The sequence below is a fragment of the Lycorma delicatula genome, chromosome 11 (genome assembly GCF_047948215.1).
Source record: "Lycorma delicatula isolate Av1 chromosome 11, ASM4794821v1, whole genome shotgun sequence".
Lineage (NCBI taxonomy): Eukaryota > Metazoa > Arthropoda > Insecta > Hemiptera > Fulgoridae > Lycorma > Lycorma delicatula.
The window spans coordinates 32,450,146-32,471,052 of record NC_134465.1 but is presented as its reverse complement, the minus strand read 5'-3'; the positions used below and the strand labels follow the sequence as shown (position 1 = coordinate 32,471,052).

The window sequence follows — 20,907 nt, the reverse complement described above, 5'->3', positions numbered from 1 at the left end:
TTGAAAATGTTCGTACCAAATTAATCGTTTTTCTTTTTATTTTTTTAATTATAGAAGTTGTTCTATCTCTAATCGCCTCGTTCCTTATTCGGTACAGCTTTGAATCGCGGAACGCTTTACGGAAAAAATCAATTTCCAAAACCTCCAAACGCTCCTTACTCCTTTTATTTACCTACGGCACTCTGAGATATAAGTCACAATAGGTTCCACATAATATAACATATGTTTAGTTCTGACTGTTATCTTTGATGACCAGAATAAGCTATTCAATTTCCGAATCGCCGCTCTACCCTGACCGATCCTAGCTCTGATATCAACCTTACACCCTCCATCCTCAAAAAAAGAGAATAAATAAAGAATGTAATAAATAATAAAAATTTTATTAGTGGAAAAATTCCATAAAATACCAATAAAAATTTTTTTCATAGTGTTTTTTAAACACGCTTAAAGAATTTTTTTGTTTGTTCCCAGAAGACGATCCTTGCGGTGCGAGTTCAGCTATGGCACAAAGTTCTGCTTTGTTCGGATGTTCAACGGCCGGGCACAGTGGTATAAACCAATTGGGCGGTGTATACGTCAACGGACGACCGTTACCGGATTCAACTAGACAGAAAATAGTTGAATTAGCGCATTCTGGTGCTAGACCATGTGATATATCTCGAATACTACAAGTCTCAAATGGATGTGTATCAAAAATATTAGGAAGGTAATTAATTATTTATAACTGTTTATGTATACGCGGATGTATGTGCGTGCGCGTGTGTGTGCGTGTCTGCGAGTGCTAGTGTACACCTAAAATAAGTTATCAGTAGTGAACGTAAATCAATTTCGAAAAAATCACTAAATCATTTCGTAAATAACACCAAATAAAGAACCGTAAATCCTTAGCACGCTAATTCATTATTTAAACCTGTAAAACTCTTGTTAATTTTGTCTAATTCATCCGAGAAAGAAGCCCTCTAAAATTGTTAGGATCTTCTTTCTTATTCCCTCATTATCTGGGCGAGTTATAAAGAATTGTACAAATTATTCACATTCCTTGTTACATTATACCATTTTATTACATACAACATTACTTCTATATTTACATTATTCCTTATGATGGCACCAACAACAATACTAAATTTCCTACATATTAAATGTATTACAAAGATTTAAAAGACAATATATATAAATAAGCTCCAAAGAATATTTTTCCAGAGTATCTTTTTTGCCATATATATATTCGAAAAAGACATAAAAGAGTAGCAGTATACAGGTGTTCCACATTACCAATAACTACATTATACGATCGCCTACAACTAAAATAAGTCCTTCTGTTTACTCATTTTTAATCGATCGAAGGCAGATTCTATTTTAACTAAACTTTTTGATATTTCGTTTATGCGTTTGTGTGTTTGCAAGGTAGTTCCAACTAAAAATATTGCCTAAATTTTATAAAACTTAAAAGAGAGATTCTTTTCAATTAGACGGAACGACGTGATCGAAATAAATTTCATAAAATTATCCGTTTCAAAAGAGCGGTTGGTAATATTTAAACAGGAAGACGAAACTGTGGTGCTGCGTAAGGAACGTTTTCATCGCTAAGCCACGTGCACTCCAATGTTACACATAATTTCCAGTCTATATCCCAATGATTACGCGTTAGATACTTCAATATTTCATAATCTACTACATTTTTAAGCCTAAAATTTATTTTTCTAGATCATTCACTTGTTGTGTACATCGTTGTGCCGTTTCAGTGCATTACTTAATATTACATGTTACGTTGTTTTTTTTGATAAACATATTTTTTATGGCTTTCCTTTCAAACATTATATTTATAAAAAAAGGGTGGTTTAAATTATTTCTTATAAATCATCACTCAGCGATGACCGGTACCCAACAAAAAAATTTTTATGATGTTTACTTAATACAATAAGAAAAGTTATGAGATAAAAACACCTACCGTTAATTATTAAGATAGACAATCTTTTTTAGATAATTTTAATTTGTCTTGATCAGTTTAGTTTAATTATAGAAATAAATTTGTTCAATTTAGTGTAAAATGAACGAAGTCTGCAGTTAACTAAAATTTACTAATTATTTCTTCATGATAAAAAGCTTATATTGCGTGTTTCTAAATCCGTACATAATAATATTAAATAAAGTAATTTTAAAAGTAGTTTAATTTAAATATTATAATTTTAAATGTTACCTCTTGCTTACTATCCTTTTCTAAGTCCGATTACTTGCTAATATCCTTTATAATGATAACGCCGTTCTTTTTTTAAAGTATAAAATTATTTCATTATCGTTTTGATACGTACTCTTTTATACAGAATTCTTCTTTATTCTTGGAAAACTGCATCCTTTTGATCCTTAACCTGTTGTACTAATTCAAACCAATTCATTGAAGTAACGTACACAATAAACTAAAGAAAATTAAATATTAAAAACATTATTAAACAGTAATTAATAGAAATAAAAATCATTTAAAAAATGGCTTATTATTAAACGAACTAGTTTTGTCAATAGACCGGCAGGATAATAACAAAGAAAATTCGACGATTAATTTTTATTTAAATACAATCAAATTTATAATACAACCGATCTCCGTGGCGGAGTGGTAGCGTCTAGCTCTTAATCTGGAACTCCCGAGTTCGAATCCTGGTCAAACATAGCATTTTTCATATGCTACAAAATTCTTTTTTTATATTTCCATATATAAGCTTAATTTTTGTAAGCTTCTTTGGTGAATTAATTAATCAGTAAATGAAAAAATTATATATAAATAATGGAAATTATTTTTTTTTTGTTTATATATAATGTCTTCTTAACATCTGATTTATAATGGTTCATCAGAATATTTTTTTTATGTTTCAATTTATTCGGGAATAAGAAGAAATTTCTAATTGGTGGTACTGTAAATGTAACTTTCATGAGGATAATTTTCGCGGGTCGCCGCCTGATTAGAAAATGTCATTCAATTTAGTAAAACACATATAAACTTTTTATCGATATCAAAATTCAGTATTCCTCAAACCATCAAAACGTGTTTAATCATGTAAATAGTCGTCATTACGTTTGATTTTATTATCAAACGAGTTATTTTTTACGTATATTACGATAATAATACAACTAGATCTTTCATAGATAACAATAATAAATTTAGTAAATCACATGATAACTATTTGAAGAAATCGATACTGACGTAAACAATGCTCGATATAGACTATGATTTTTTTTAACCTCCGGATCCACAGTTAGACATTCTTCAGCGGATGAGATGAATGATTTGTAGCGTGTGTGAAAATTCCATGCCTGACTGGGATTCGAACCCGGGACCTCCGGATGAAAGGCCGGAGACAATGATATTAATTTACTAAAAGATTTCTAGGTTATTTATTAATGCACTTTTTAATTTATGATTTATATATAAGTGAGAATTATGAGGTTTGAACTGTTGTAAATATACCGGAGTTCATAAGAAAGCCCTATAATTAAAATTTCGTAATGACTGATTCAGTAGTTTTCGCGGTTATCAGGAACAAACGAAAAAGATTTTATCTGTTTATATAGCAGCGAGATTATTTTGAAAGTAATTTCCAGCAGTTTTATTCAAAACAGAAAGACAAATTTTTTTAGGATATAGTCGAATATAGAATAAGATTACATATTTGTAAACGTCATACCATTAACCCAGCGGGTTGACCTAGTGGTGAACGCGTCTTCGTAAGCTGATTTCAAAGTCGAGAGTTCCAACGTTCACATCCTAATAAAGGCAGTTAATTTTATTTGGATTTGAATACTAGATCGTGGATACCGGTGTTTTTTGGTGATTGGGTTTCAATTAACCGTACATCTCAGAAATGGTCGACCTGAGACTGTACAACTGTAGTCTTGACTTACACTTATACATATCATCCTCATTCATCCTCTGAAGTAATACCTGACAGTGACTCCCGGAGGCTAAACAGGAAGAAAAAAAACGTCATATCATTAATATTTGGTAATATATTTAATTGGGAATATATGAAAGAATATACTGACCATTTTTTTATGGATATGGACCACAAAAAAAATCATTTAAAATAGAAACCTTATCTGAGAGTAATATTATTTATTCATTATAAATATAAATTACTGTAGAAACGATAGTGAGAGTATAACTTGTATGTTTAAATATTAAAAAGCAAAGAATCGTAAGTTCTTTGCTTATTATGGTAATTCATACTATTTATAAGAATAGATTGCTATAAAATAATCGAATATAATTTTTTGTTTTTATGTATTAATTATATTTTTAGTTTTAAAGAAACATCCTGTTTGCCCTATATAAACTTTCATGCGTAAACTTTCAGAATCGTAAGTTCTTTGCTTATTATGGTAATTTATACTATTTATAAGAATAGATTTCTATAAAATAATCGAATATAATTTTTTGTTTTTATGTATTAATTATATTTTTAGTTTTAAAGAAACATCCTGTTTGCCCTATATAAACTTTCATGCAGTTATAAATGTTTATTTTACATATGTATACCTCATTTATCTGGTAATATTTTGTCTTATTACTTTTTTTTTGTCAAAGTTGTATTTCAAGCCGCTTTTTACAATAAAGTTTTCTTTTTTTGAAAATATTTTATTGTTTTGTTTTTATGAATTTTTATTTAGGTTGTATAATAATATATTTATATGTTTGACAAATTTATTCTAAAACATATTAATTGGTGAAATATATATAATGAAACAATCAATAAAAATTACAAAACTTTAAAAACGAAATTATTATATTTTAAATTTGGATCCAAAAATTACTTTCTCTAGAAATTCTATAGCTTTTATAAATGAATGATTCATTTAAATGAAAAAAAAAAAAGTATTAAAAATGAGTTAAATTTTACATTTATTTTAAGATAAGATGATAACATTAATTTTCTTATTGTTTTTTTTTTAGGTATTACGAGACGGGATCAATAAAACCAAGAGCGATTGGTGGTTCAAAACCACGAGTAGCTACAAACGGTGTTGTAACAAAAATAGCCGATTATAAAAGAGAGTGTCCGTCAATATTTGCGTGGGAAATCAGAGACAGATTACTATCAGAAGGCGTTTGTACAAACGATAATATACCCAGTGTAAGTACATAATAATTTTGTTATAATTGCTATTATTAATTAATATTATTATACTAATATTAAAATCAGATAGTAATGCCACGGTTTATTTAAAAACCGTGGCATATCTGAACATTTTCGACAGCAACCGCTCGGTGTTGTTACGAAAAGTTAAATTTGGGAGTAATTGCTAAGGATTAAAATTAGCTTTCCTAAAGTAATATTAATATTTAACTATTTTATTAATTTAACTAGCTGCAGAGGCGTGCCGTAGGCACGTCCTCCGCAGCTAGGAACTCCGGGCGGGTTGCCCTGACGGGCGGCGTCTCAAAATGGGATTATTAATTGTCCAAAATTGATTACCTCTTGTGTAATTTTTTTTTTTTTGAATGGTGAAATGATTTAACGAAAGTTAAATTAGAAATTTAACTCTAACGAAATCGGGAAATTCATACCGACGAATCGGGCGGGATTTTCCGCTAGTGATCACTACATTCCAGTGCCTACGTCTTGGTTATAGTTCATTAATTTATGAAGAAAAACAATCACATAAATTAAACAAAATATATATTAATATATACTTCGCATATATATCGATATATATGCGATATATCGATATTCACCTGACCACTACGAGACATGTACTAACGAATCGGGATTTTCCGCTAGTGATCGGGTAAACTCCGGTACTAAGCTAAGGGAAAAGGACACACACACACACACACACACAGACCGACAGAAGGACACACATACAAATGCCCTTTCGTAGGTAGGATACCGCTGTAATAATAAAAAAGATATTATTAAAATAAATTTTATACATGAAGGCACTAAAAAAAATCCTCTGCAACAAAAATTGTTTAAAACTTATGATAAATAGTAATTTCTATTGACAAAAACCATCATTTCATATATACCGACAAAATAGTGTATGTATATATATACACACTATTATATATATATATACACTAGTCCGGATTAGTCTAGTGGTTAAACTCGTTATCGTAAAATTTGCTGATTTTCGAAGTCGAAGGTTAAAGTTCGAATCCTTGAAAAGGCAGTTGCTTTTATATGGATTTGAGTTCTAGATTGTGGATACCGGTGTTCCTTGGTGGTTGGGTTTCAAATTACCACATTGGGAAGGCAATGGCAAACCACCCGTAAAAACTGCCAAGGAACTGGAATCGTCAAGGATCGAACTCGACTGAATGAGTAATTTTATATATATGTATACATAAAATATACTAGCATCCTCGTCGCAGTTTCGCCCGCTCTTTGTGGTTACTGGCATTTCCCATCGCTGTCAATTTTTTTCTCATATTTTTTAGTCAAGTAACCGGTGGCATGTACAGCTAGTCGTGTTGCACATACAGGAAGAGGTACCTGAGGTACCTCACTTTCAAAATTTTATACTGCGAGCTTACTTTATATTTTATAAATTCTATCACTGGAAGATGAAATTTCAACCGTTTTTTTCCTTTATGATCCGGGTAAAGTACGATTTTAAGCCACTTTAAGCCTTTCCTTTAATTTCGTAGATTTAACTAATACAAACGAAAAATTTTGGGTTTAACAAATGACTCTAAATCTTAATTTCGTTTAATAATTATTTTTCTTTAATAAGAAAATAGTTGATTAAATAAGGGAATAAAATAAAGCGAACAGATATTTTAACGGTATCAGTAGGCAGGAATTAAATTTTAAGTCATTAGTGAAAGCGGGAACCTTCAACCATATCCTGTTATACTGGGATTGAATTAAGATATATATATATATATATATATATATATATGCATTAGAGGAATTTAATTGTATTAATTTTATACTTAAAAAAAACTTAATGTTTTACTTAATGTTTGTTTGTCAGAATGTCACATCGTGGGTAGGAGAGAGAGAGTCAGAGAGAGAGAGAGAGTGTGTGTGTGAGAGAGTAACTAACAGAAAATAGGTATCATTTACCGATCGGTGTGACCTTACTTTAAAACTAATAAGGCTTACTTTAGTATTATTTTTACTATTACTTTTTTATTACTGCCGAGTTACTTCTACGCCACATTACAAAGCTACACTGTGCTATAATCTATAATAGTACTGCGGGGGTATAGGTTTTAGTATTTTGTATGGTTTCATATATAAAGAGATAGGCTTTGTTACAGTAAAAGGCCAATAGAGCCCGTAAATGTCGTTTTATTTATAAAATATTAGTTTCTTATAATATGTAAATAAATAATATAAAATTAAGATATTAAATTGTTTAAATAATATTCTATTTAAAAAAAAGAATACGCTCCCCAATTATTTTACTTTCTCAGCTATAGCTTTATTACTATTGTATCAGCATAGGTATAAAAAGAAAATATATAAATCGGCCAAAATTTTTGATAACCGAGTTTTGTAAATGTCTATATTTAAAAACATCCTTAAAAAAAAATTATAAAAATTTTGCGGAAAATGTATGTTCCTACTTACGTTAGCATGTACTTCGTACATATATTCTTCTAAAATTGTTCAAAATATTTTTATATATGAGGCATAGGTAGGTTTAAATTTTATATAGCATTAAAACAAGATATATATATATATATATATATATATATATATATATATATATATATATATATATATATATATATATATAATTTATATATATATATATATAAATTAAAAATTAAAAAACACGACTGGCGAAAAACATTACTTACAAACATTGCACTTTTTGTTCTAATATGGTTCCATCGTGATTTTGTATTCACTCATTTTGGGAAGTCGCGTAAAAAGGGAAAGGGGAGTTTTTGCCAGTTTTAATTTTTGAGGTTTTGTAAGCAGTCGTCGCAAATTGAGTTTTAATAAAATGAAAGTAATTATTTTTTTATTAATCAATCGCATTTAGGGTAGGAAATATTAAACAATATTTCTATAAAAATTTTTTCTCTTATCTAAATAAATATCTTTGACTAAAAAAGTTTAAATTTAGCACAAATATTTGGCTTTATATGTATTTATTTTAGCCATTTTTGATTAACATTGCGTAAAATTGGATCAATTTATTGAAGTAAATAAGATATTTATAATTTTTTATTAATTTTAAGCCCCAAAAATAAAGGGACCAATGTGACCTATACTGAAAATATTTTTTTTTTTGTACTTACTATTAATGTAGATTATGACAATGGAAACTTTTTAATCTAAAAAAAGGATTGTATAAATTGTATATAACTTTTGATAGGTTATCTGTTTTTCAAGTTGTAACCGTTATTAAAAATATTATAAGAATTAGTTGAACAATTAGGTAAAATGTAAGCCATTTTTACTTCCTTGTACGAAGTATTGTGATCGCGAAAAATGTCGGTTTTCAAATTTCAACGGAAATATCGATTTTAACCATCCCTGAATCCATTTTGACTAGTTTCGGTGTGACGTCTACACGTACATATGTATCTGGCATAACTAAAAAACGATTAGCTGTAACATGTTGAAATTTTGGATTTACAACTGTTTTAACATCTAGTTCCGCACCTCCCCTTTTGATTGCAATCGACCGGACCAAAAGAGTCCAAAAAGCCCAAAATCCAAAACAAATTTGGATTTTGGACTTTTTCTTAACTGCAGTAATAAGCTCTCATTGAGTGGCTTTCAACGATATATCATAAGCGGTATTTATTTTCATTGGTTCCAGAGTTATAGCAAAATAAAATTTTAATTAATGAAATTCGGTATTTTATATCGCTCCTGCTTCGCCCATCTTTAGTAATTCTACTTTCCAAATAACAAAATTCTTCTACCCCCTTCTTCTTCTAGTAGTCCATTTTCATTATTTCTATTACATTTCATTACTTTCGTTTTGTTCTTATTTATTTTCATGCGGTAGTTTTTGAGTAGTACTTCATTTTTATATTCAGGTTTCTATAAAGCCTGAATAATTTAATTGTTATTTATCAAAATTATTCTCACAGTCATGAGGATAACGAACAGTAAGGGGGTCCAGGGGGTGGAACCGTCGGAAATGGTGACCGAAGTGAGGTCTGCGGCCCGAAGGAGCCCCTGAATTAGCTACGGGGTTCGACTGGGCCCTGAGGGTCCAGGTTCTGCCTAAACGGGCCGGATAGTTATATATCATCATACGTAAAGTATTTTTTTTTTTTTTTTTTTTTTTTTTAATGCCACGTTGGACCACTTAAATGGTCATTGGACCATATTTCAGTTCCTCTCAAATTTCTGCATTACTCCGGACTTTCGATTTTCCCAGTATATTTTCATTCTATCGGATCGTTGCTTCCTGATCTCGTTTGTGACCCCCACTTTGTTACGCCTTTCTAATTTTTTAACGTTGAATCTATTGTTTTGAAGTGCGTAGTTAATTATCATTTTATCACAGGCGTCCTCAACCCTCAAGCCAATTTCTTGAAGATCTCTTTGGATTTCTCGAACATAGTCTCCACAGGTTTTTTTTTGTTAATATTCCTTGTGACCAGTTGATTTAGAATTCGGTTCTCAGGCATTCTTAATATGCGGAAAAAAGTTAAATCCTTCATTTTTTCATTGTAGTGAGAATCGGTTCGTCTTGTTTGTAGACTTTTTCATTTGTGGCAATTCGCCAGACTCCATCCTTTTGATAACTTTTTTTTTACAAGTTCTGATAATTTCTGTTTTAAGTAATCGGTCCGTTTTACTTTCATTCTTAACTGAAATATAGTCTCACAAGCATAAAGCGCCACCGGAAAAGCTACTGTTATAATGGTGAATTTTGAGTTTTATTGAGAGACATATTTTATTGTATGTTTGCCAATTTAGACTTTGTGCTCTTTTAATTTTATTTATTTTGTTTTGCCATGTTTATTTGTCCTTCAATCTGCAGTGAATCATTTCACCTATTTAAATTTAAATAGTTCAACTATTTTTTTTTATTGGTATTTAAATTGTTCAACTATTTTTATTTCTTTATCGTTAACTTTGATTTTGCTTATACAGTGGGAATCCTTGGCCATTATGTCTGTTTTTTCATAAGAAATTTTCAGGTCAATCCTTTGGGAAATTTTTAAATAAAATTAAAATAAAACAGGTAATTTCATTTTTAACTTTTTTCAAATATAAATTGCACATCTTGATCGTTTTAGCCATGAAAGTTAAGCAATTCAATGCCAGTTTTTAATCTTTACCTGTCACTTTTAATTGTATTTATTGTTATATTTTTACCGGTGAATGATATAAATATATTTTAATAAAATTTTAAGTATTTCAATATAATAATTTATTATAATTTAAAAGTGTAGCAATTTGTTGTATTTAATTATACATATTTAAAAATAGATCTCCTCTTAAGTAAAAAAACATATTTTTTATATTCACTCGTTTAGGATTTACTTTAAAAAAAAAAAATGAATTGAAAGGATGAAAATAAAATTATATATAACTTTCACGTTATTTTTTTTCTAATTTGAAACGAAGGTTTTTCTTCCCTCCACTTTTCGGGGATTTTTTGTGATTATCATATTAAGAATAAATAATTTTTTTTTTAAATTTCGTATAACTTTTTAACTTTTAAACTAAAATCTTTTTTCTAGTTGACGTCATTCCGTGAATATTTAAAAAAATTTATCTCTCTCTCTTTCTCTTCCTTTCTTCTTAATATTATTCTATTTTTTTATACAATATAATTACGGCCACTTATGTGTGCATATCTGTTTGTTAATAGAATAGATATGTTATTTTAAAACACATCTGTCCTTACTGTTGTTGTCTGAACATGAAATGTGCAGATTTCATTATGAATGACAAGAACACATATATGTCACCCGGTTTCCTGTATGTTTAATATGTCGCTCAAGTGAATTTAATGTCATTAGCATTACAAAAACATAATATGTATTACCAAACGACCAATTCTCTTTCACAAATAGAACCTTTGTAAGCTTTTATTATTACGTTTAAACCTTTAAACCACTAGAAGTCTCATTGGATAGCCAATATATTATATACTTGGAGTAAACAATACGTTTTTCTCAAAATAGATCTAAAGTCTTTAAAGGACATATAAATCAAACTTTCGCTAATTCATTGTGTAATGCAAAAAAATTTTGCATTTGAGAATTATTATTAGACTATAAAATAGAAAAATAAAACGTCAGTATTTAATTTTTTTTTATTAAAAAAAATATAATACCGCTAAACGGGTTTTATTTTATCGGATATAGAAATTTAAAAGTACAAATAATAATTTGATTTTGCTTAATTGGTTGCCTGAATTAATGATTAAATTATGACGACATCTTATTTTTAAAGGATTACTCAGAAATTACGTCATACTTCTATAGTATGGTAGGAGTTACGGATGATTCTTGTAGCGGAGAACTGTTTTTTAAATGTTTATTTTATTTTTTGATTTGGAAAATAGAACAGTAATAATCAATAACGGAATATATTATCAGAAAACTCAATTCGTTAATGTACTGTAACAGTTCTCCACAAAGTTATATTAAATTATACAATAGGTGAAAACAAAATTGTTCTATATTACCTAAAACGTTTAAAAAAATTTGATGTGGACACCGCATGACTACCTTGTACGTCTATTATAATTACATATGCACATTTTTAGCTACACTTCATTTAAAGTTATTTCATTTGAAAGTGACATACGATACTCTAATTCTTTATTAAAAATAGCCAGTTACATAATTGCTAAAATATTATTTTTTATTAACGTCAAATATTTATACAATTATTAATTCAACAATCTTATCTGAAATATTAGGTTAGATTAAAAGTCCCTTAATTACCCTTTAAATAAATTGTTTACCAAATAATACGATAATAAAAACTGATTATTCTACATCGTAACGTGAAAATTAATATTTGTAACCAGCATACAAGAAGTTCACTAAAAGGAATAGTTTAATTATTATTAACGGTTATTTATAAGACACATAAAATTTGAAATACACACCAGAAATCTTGTAAAAAAACCGTTGTTGTTGAAAAAAACCGTTTCAACAATCACTTTAAATTGGATACAGTTAAAAAAAATTATTTTATTTTTCTATCAAATAATTAAATAAAATAATTATTGTTAAAAATAAATATACAATTTTTATAAGTTTTGCTAAGAAAGTACAAAAATATTCCGATTCTACATTAAAATTTTCAATTAATATTAAAACAGTAATCAGAGAATTAAACTGAGTTAAAATGTAACTGCCTACCTTTTAGGTAGATTTCATAAGAAAGCAACCTATTGTAATGGGTACCATAACTTGACTTCCAGAAAATTTCGACTTATCTTCGCGTTTCACATCCCCCGGACCCAAAAACCACCTTCAGCTCAAAAGTTTATATATATATATATATATGTATTTCACTTTATTGTGGACACTATAACTGCCTTAAATTTGCGCCAATCGCTTTCAAATTGTTCCCTGAAAAAACTAGACCAAAATTCTCGATCGAGTTCGTTAATGGCCAAAATTGAACCACGGGGATGGAAATGGAATGGCTTTTTCAGCTATAACCTTTTTATTAAGTAAAATATCGATTTCGTTTAAAGTTCCTACGATTCTTTGGATAAGGGCCTAAAACTTATACAAATAAAGTTTTTTGATATAACCAACCATTAACCGAGTAGGTGGAAAAAATGGGGTTTTGAAGGATAAAAATAAACCATACCTACCTTAATAGACACAGTATCCAATCGATTAAAATGGTCGTTAGTCATCTAAACATTACCTAAAATTTTTGTCTGAAACAACTTTTGATATAACCAACTCTTACGGCAAGGGATGACCAAAATGTTGCTGGAATTGTAAGTTGGGGCTTATCGTATGCTAAGCATGTGAAACTATTTTCACGTGCAGCTATTGTCGTATTGGGTAAAGTAGAATTTTTTCTTAACTTTAAGGTGGACATTTTTTTATCCCCTTCTTAGCACCGGCGAAATTTTTTTTTAAACTTTTTTTTTTTAGTTTAATCATATTGATTTATTAATAATTGTAAACCTCTGATTGTAAAAACTTTTTACAATAAATATCAATTCAATAATAGCAATAAAAAAATATATTAAAAAAATCAGAAGATATTAGTGAAATAAAATTTTATGTACTTTTCATTTAAAAAAAAAAAATGAAATGAAATCGGTTTCGAACCGATGTACGGTTCCCCTTGTAAGAGCAAAATATTTCATTAATTAAAATTTTATGTGGCTATAACTCTGGAACCGATGAAAATGAGTATCAGTTATGATATATCGTTGAAAATCTGTCAATGAGAGTTTATTACTGCAGTTAAGAAAGACTCCACAATTCAAATGTTTTGGATTTTGGGCTTTTTTGGACACTATTGGTCAAATAAATTGCAATCAAAAGGAGAGATACACAATTAGATATTACAACAGTCCTAAATCCGAAATTTCAACACTCTACGCCTTATCGTTTTTGAGTTATGCGAGATACATACGAACATACTTACGTATAGACAGGTGAAATGGAAATTTCCGTTGAAATCTGAAAACCGAAATTTTTCGCGATCACAATATTTTCTTCACTTCGTACAAGGATGTAAAAATCGTGATTTATAAATAACATTTAATTATTTTAATTGGTCCCAAATTATTTTTATTGATAACTGGTCCCTGGTTATTGAATTCACTACTGTAACAATTCGATTTCGCAGATCTTGAAGAGTAACAGGCTTAATTGGTAAATCCACCGGGTTGGTCTTAGTGGTTAACTGGTCATCACAAATCAGCTGATTTCGAAGTCGAGAGTTCTAAGGTTCAAGTCGTAGCAAAGGGATTTTTTACGGATTTGAATAATAAATAGAGGATATCAATGTTCTTTGGTGGTTGGGATACAATTAACCACACATCTCAGGAATGGTCGACCTGAGACTGTACAAGACTACACTTCATTTACATTCATACATATATATCATCCTCATTCATCCTTTGTAAGTAATACTTTACGGTAGTTACGGAGGCTAAACAGAAAAAAGATAATAACCATGAAGTAAAAGGTTACATATATATATCGTTTTTTTGTTTATAATCTAATGTCTCGACATATTCCAAAATAGAATTGTAAACGAGCGTTCCGGTTTAAATGAATAAAAAATACTTTTACCAATGCTATTTAAAAATTAAATTATGTATTTAAAAATTAAAGAGACAAAATATTTCATTTAATACAGAGAAATAATATTAAAAATGCTTATTGTATAAAAAAAAAAGAACATTTAATATTTAAATGTCTTGTAAATAATGAGGTGGTATTTAATAATTAAAGCTCCATCACTCTATCTCTCTCTATTGAAAGAAGATGAAAATAATGACGGGGTATTTAAAAATTAAATGTCCTATGTTTAATATAAACGAGGTGAGAGATTTAAATGGACTTTTATTTAAAATCAGTAAGAGATAGATATTTAATAATTAAAAATAAATTTAAATGACTTGAAAATAATACGCGATATTTAATAATTAAATGTCCGATGTTTAATAATTTTGTTTTAATAATAATTTTAAATGGACTTTTATTTAAAATCAGTAAAAGATCTTTAATAATTAAAAACAAATTATTCTTTTTATTTTTATCTAAAATATTTATTTTCAAACAGAGTTAATTTCTAATTTTAAGGGGTTATAAATGGGTAAAATCCCCCAAATTACAAAATCGTTTATTTCATTATATTTTTGGACAATCTAATTTTTTTAGGTAGATTTCATAAGAAAGCTACCTATTGTAATGGGTACCACATACCCTAGATCTCAAAGCAACCGTCAGTTCAAACGTTTATATATATATATTTTTTTTTTTTTTTTTTTTTTTTTTTTTTTCACTTTCTTGTGGACACAATAACTGCCATAAGTTTGCGCCAATAACTTTCAAATTGTTGCTTAAAAATAATTTGACAGGAAATCTCGGTCGAGTTTGTTAACGGCCAAAATCGGACCATGGGAATGGAAATGGAGGCGCTTTTTAAAAAAAACACATCAAAATATCGCTATAACTTTCATATTAAGTAAAATATCGAATTCATTTAAAGTTCTTACTATTTTTTGAATAAGGACCTAAAACATATCTAAGTAAATTTTTCTGATATAATCAACCATTAGCCCAGGGGTTGGAAAAATGGGGTTTCAAAAAAAATCATACTTCTTTTAATAGGTACACAATCGTATCGGTTTAAAGTGTTCGTTAGTCCTCTAAACATTACCTAAAATTTTTATCTGAAACAAGTTATGATATTATCAACCCTTACGGCAAGGGATGACCAAAATAGCGCTGGAATTGTAAGAAGATGGGCTTGTCGTATATTAAACATGTGAAACTATTTTTCACATGCAACTACCGTCGTATTGAGTAAATTTGAAGTTCTTCTTAGGTTTTTATCCCCTCCTTAGCACCCGTGAAATCTAGCTCCACCTTTCGGCGTGACAAAATGGATTTTTTTTTTTTTTTGATGATATGGCTCTAACAATAAACGAAAGAGAAATAGAAATTAAAAAATGACAAAAACGATCAGCCAAAATAGAAGATTCAACATCTAAAAAAAAAGAAGGAAAATACTAATAAATATTAAAAACTCATCCAAAAATTTGAAAATTAATAATCAAAACGTCTAAGGAATAGAAAACTTTAAATATCTTGGTCACTGGAACAGTTGGAACCCATTAAAAATGAAAAGAAAAAAAATAGAATGAAAAATACAAAAAATGGAAATAGTGTTACAAAATTAGTTTTTTTAAAAGGCAAAAAAGATTTTTTAAAAAGCACAAGAAATAAATAATTGGAAATAAATTGACTATATCTAAAAAGATATAATATTAATAACTTTTCAAGATCAAAGAAGAATCTCAAGAAATCACTGTAAATACATTTTAATGTTGTTTTAAGTATTTTTCATAATATTTAACGAATTACATTAAAATAAAAAATTTTAATTTTATTTAATTTATATTAAAAAAAAATCACAATAAAACCAGCTTGTCTAGAAAATAATAATTCTAGGTTATATATATATTTTACGGTCAGTGATTTATGTTGTTTCTTATAAAAAAGGAATTTTACAATTGAAGGTCATTCGAAACTATTAAATTACAATGAAAATGCATACCGGACGTTAATTTCACATGAATTATCAATAAATAAAAAATCATTTTTATTATTACTTCGTACCTTTTTTAATCTTCAGTCATTTAACCGGTTTGATGCAGCTCTACAAGATTCCCTATCAAGTGTCAGTCATTTCATTTCGGTGTACTCCCTTACATCCTACATTCCAAAAAATTTGTTTTACATATTCCAAACGTTGCCTGCCTACACAATTTTTCCCATCTACCAGTCCCTCCAATATAAAAGCGATTATTCCAGGATGTTTTAATATGTGGCCTGTAAGTCTGTCTCTTCTTTTAACTATATTTTTCCAAATGCTTCTTTCTGCATCAATTTGTCGCAACACCTCTTCATTTGTCACTTTATCCACCCATCTGATTTTTAACATTCTCCTATAGCACCGCATTTCTAAAGATTCTAATCTTTTCTTCTCAGGTACTCCGATCGTCCAAGTTTCACTTCCATATAAAGTTACGTTCCAAACATATACTTTCAAAAATGTTTTCCTGACGTTTAAATTAATTTTTGATGTAAGCAAATTATATTTCTGATTGAAAGCTCGTATCGCCTGTGCTACTCGGAATTTTATGTCGCTCCTGTTTCATCTTAAGTAATACTACTTCCCAAATAACAAAATCCTTCTACCTCAGTAATCTTTTCTCTTCCTATTTTTATATTCAGTGGTCCATCTACATTATTTCTACTACATTTCATTACTTTCGTTTTGTTCTTGTTTATTTTCATGCGGTAGTTCTTGCGTAGGATTTCAACCGTGCCGTTCATTGTTTATTCTAAATCTTTTTTACTCTCAGCTAGAATTACTATATCATCAGCAAATCGTAGCATTTTTACCTTGCACTGTTACTCCGGATCTAAATTGTCCTTTAACATCATAAACTGCTAATTCTATGTAAAGATTAAAGAGTAACGGGGATAAGGATCATCCTTATCGGATTTTTCCTTTTTTATTACAGCTTCTTTCTTATGTTCTTCAATTATTACTGTTATTGTTTGGTTCCTGTAAATGTAAGCATATATATATATATATAAGGAAACTACATTTTAAATGAATAGTATTTTTTTCCCGTAATTCTAGTACCTTAAAACGAAAAGAAAATCCACTTTTACCATCCAATCGCACCGTGCGACCGAAAGAAATATTGTAGTTTTTCTTCGAAAAGTCAGTAAAAAAGTTATAAAAAAGTAATGAATTGTGCAGCTTAATAATTGATGCAAATAATTTAATTTTAAAGTAAACAAGTGTAAAATAAAAGTTTAAATAAATGAAATTAAAGAGAAAGAAATCACAGAATTTTATACGAAAATAAAAAGGAACAAAATACCAGTAAAATGTAAAGATCTAACTTTGTAATAGGTTAAAAGAGTTCTTTTTTAATATTATTTTTTTTTAGGTCAGAAACAAATTTTTAAGTATTAAACATAGAATTAAAAAATAATAAAAATATTTTTTTTAAATACTTGTATGGAATATATTTTATAAAAGTTAAACATCAAAAATGTAAAAACAAGAAAAAGAAAAGAAGAGAATTTTTATAAATATTATAATAAAAATTAGATTGATCGATAAGAGTACAAAATGAACTGTAAAAGAGAGAAAAAAATTTCCGACAGAATCTTATAAAAAGAAAGATAAGGCTAATGAATTAACCTATCTTTCTTTCTAAGTTTAAAAATGTTATTTCTTTAAGGATATTTAGATAGACGTAAATAGGATATTTAGATAAGTAAAGTAAAATAAAAAATACATAAAATTACAGTAACAAGTAAAATTAAATTTGAAATTTTAACTTGTAATATTAATTTTCAACGAACGACCAGAACAGTTCATTTATCCAGAATGTAACTATATGTATTAATATGTATTAGTGTCAACACTTTTGTATTGAATTTTGATTTTGATATCGACTGTCAGGTTCACCTCAAAATCTTCACCAAAATCAATTTTTTTTTTAATAATCATTACGAAAAATCATGTTGGCTCAAACGCACTAATATAAACTTTACTAAAATGCATAAAATATAAAAATATACTTTTTAAATCAAATTTCGGCGTTCGTGGCGGGAGTGAAAGCGTCTCGGCCTTTCATCCGGAGGTCCTCGGTTTGAATCCCGGTCAAACATGGTATTTTTAACTTAATGGTATAAAGTAACTTAATATTTGTAGCACCCCGATAGGAATTTAATAAAACCATAAAAAACTCATTCGCACCACCGGTAGATTTTAAAAAATCGGGTGGGGTTTGGGTCGAGGCGCACAGTCGTTGGTTTAACGTGAAACGTTACAGACCTTGGATAAAGTTCCTCCGAGCTACAGATCGACCAAGAGTTAACTGGGAGAGCCACCATCGTATTTTTTGTTTAAAAACTGAAAGTCTACGATGGAAAATTTTAGTTCCTTCATCTGGCCAACTCCGCAGATAAATTGGTTGGTTTATATGTCAGCGAGTTACTTTTAATGTATTGTATTGAGATAAAAACGAGACATTGATTGCGTATTAAATTTAATTTTAACATAAAACAGACACTAAATGATACATGACATTAATGTCGACTAATATTCGACGACAGTTTTGTTCAACACTGGTCTGTGATATGAGAAATAAGAGACAAGGCATAAAATGAAGCTGTAGATGTGCTCGCGCCATCGGCGTCGTTCACTGAGCGCGCCGCGCCAGCTTTGCGACGCTCCCGAAACAGTCTCCCTCGCTCGGCACCGGACATTGGGGTACCTGTGCGTGGCCCATAACCTCCCCTTACCAAACAATATGCGTAATTTAAATTTCCGGTTGACTTTTGCGCGGGCTAAGGCTGACATATTGTATACTTTTTATGTTTAATTTTTTACACATAAATATTTTCTAAAATACACTTATATATTTTTTTCTGTTTAGCCTCCGGGAATTACCGTTAATTATTTAATTACCGTTTTATTACTTCAGAGGATTATTACGTATGAGTGTAAATGAGGTATAGTCTTTTACAGTTTCAGTTCGACCATTCCTAAAATGTTGTGTGGTTAATTGTAACCCAACCACCAAAGAACACCGGTGTTCCAAATCACCTGATTTAGGAAGACACGTTCACCACTAATGGTTTACTTATTATTACTTAAATCGATCAATCTCGACAAACTCTAGACACAAACATACGAACTCCGTGCTATCAGGAAGTCGTGAGCTACACTGAATGGAAATGCGCGAGAGCGCCAGTTTCGGCCGATCTGCGCTGTATTCCCTCCCCGCCAACCCACAGTGACGCAAACTTAAAGTCGTATCGGCGAACTGACCATGTAAGTTACAAAATGAGACCGTATTTTCGTCTCTGGGACTAATAGTTAGAGAGTTATTAAGGCAGAACGATATACACCTTTTTGTTACGTTACAAATTTCTGTTCTGGTACCCATATGTTTCGGCATGATTTTAAAGACGTTTCACGTCAAAAAAATTTAATTTAACTTGTAACTTGTAACTTTTTAACGTGTAACTTTTTAATAGTAACAGATAAATAAAAAAGAACGTCATATAAGAGTATAAATTATATAAAATCAAACGATAACACTCAAATATATTTTACAAATATGTAAGATGTAATAATCTGAATTACATAGAAGTTAGAGATAACTTTGTTAGAAATGGTAATAATAATAGAATATTTTATTGGGAATGTCTTACTAGATTTTTCATTGATGATTGGTTTATTATTTAACTATTAATATACAATGCCTATAGAAGAAAAAAGTGGCCTCTAATTCTAAAATGAATACAGATTTATCTAAAATATATATTAAACTATTTACCAATTTAATCTCGCAAGTGATTCAAGGTATAAAACTATATGAAGATAATAAAATACAGGAAAAACACGCTAATTTCTCAACTTTATTAGAAATAATCGTGAAAATTTAAATAAAATAATAATTAAAAAAAAAAAAAAAAACATAAAAAGCGTATTTTAAAATAAATTTACATTATTAAATCATTGGAAACTTTTTAAAAATATAATTAAAAATTAAATCTAAAACAAAAGACCACCTGTTATAATAAAATAAATAAATAAACAAAGAGCGAATAAAAAAAACATTAAAGAAATTTTATAATTTCATGAATTATGTATTAATCTCTTTGTCTGTGTCTTACAAGCAATTATATTTGGTTAAAATTCATTTTACGTTCTTTTCTATTTTTAAAAACAATTCATTACAAGTATACAGGTTAATGGACTGTAAAGGATCGGAAAAAATGTTGAAATATATTTATGATACGATTCAAATTATATAAAATACAATCTTTTTTTTAAAAATAAGTATAGAAAGATTAATTCTTTATTTATGTGAATATTACTCAAGTTAATTCTTTATCAGGTTAATTATTAATTGAATATTATTACGATTAAAATATAAATAATATCGACATTAAAATAATATTAATATAAGATATTAACGATAAGCTATGAAACTTTATTTACAATATAAATCAGAATATGTCAAATTTAAAAATAAATCGCTTAGTCTAGTTTTTAGTTGAAGTGAGCGTACAGATACCGAGTACATCCCTCTCAATCTATAATGTTCGCCAATCCAAAGCACCGTCCGCCATCTTCCCCTACTACAGACACGTACATAACACACGTACACACAAACGCCGTCTATCTCTCAGCTGCAGTTTAACCACTCAAACTCCCCCTT

At 28.9% G+C, this 20,907-nt stretch overlaps 1 protein-coding gene across 1 annotated transcript in view; it reads left to right on the top strand.

Moving 5' to 3' along the window:
* Window positions 1–500: 500 nt before the first annotated feature.
* The window catches only part of toy (paired box 6 protein twin of eyeless), a 146,652-nt gene continuing 126,245 nt past the window's right edge, over window positions 501–20,907 (top strand). The window contains exons 1-2 of the mRNA XM_075378567.1: window positions 501–706; window positions 4,940–5,120. Of these exons, the coding sequence (XP_075234682.1) occupies window positions 501–706; window positions 4,940–5,120 (387 nt within the window). The remainder of the gene's footprint in view (window positions 707–4,939; window positions 5,121–20,907) is intronic.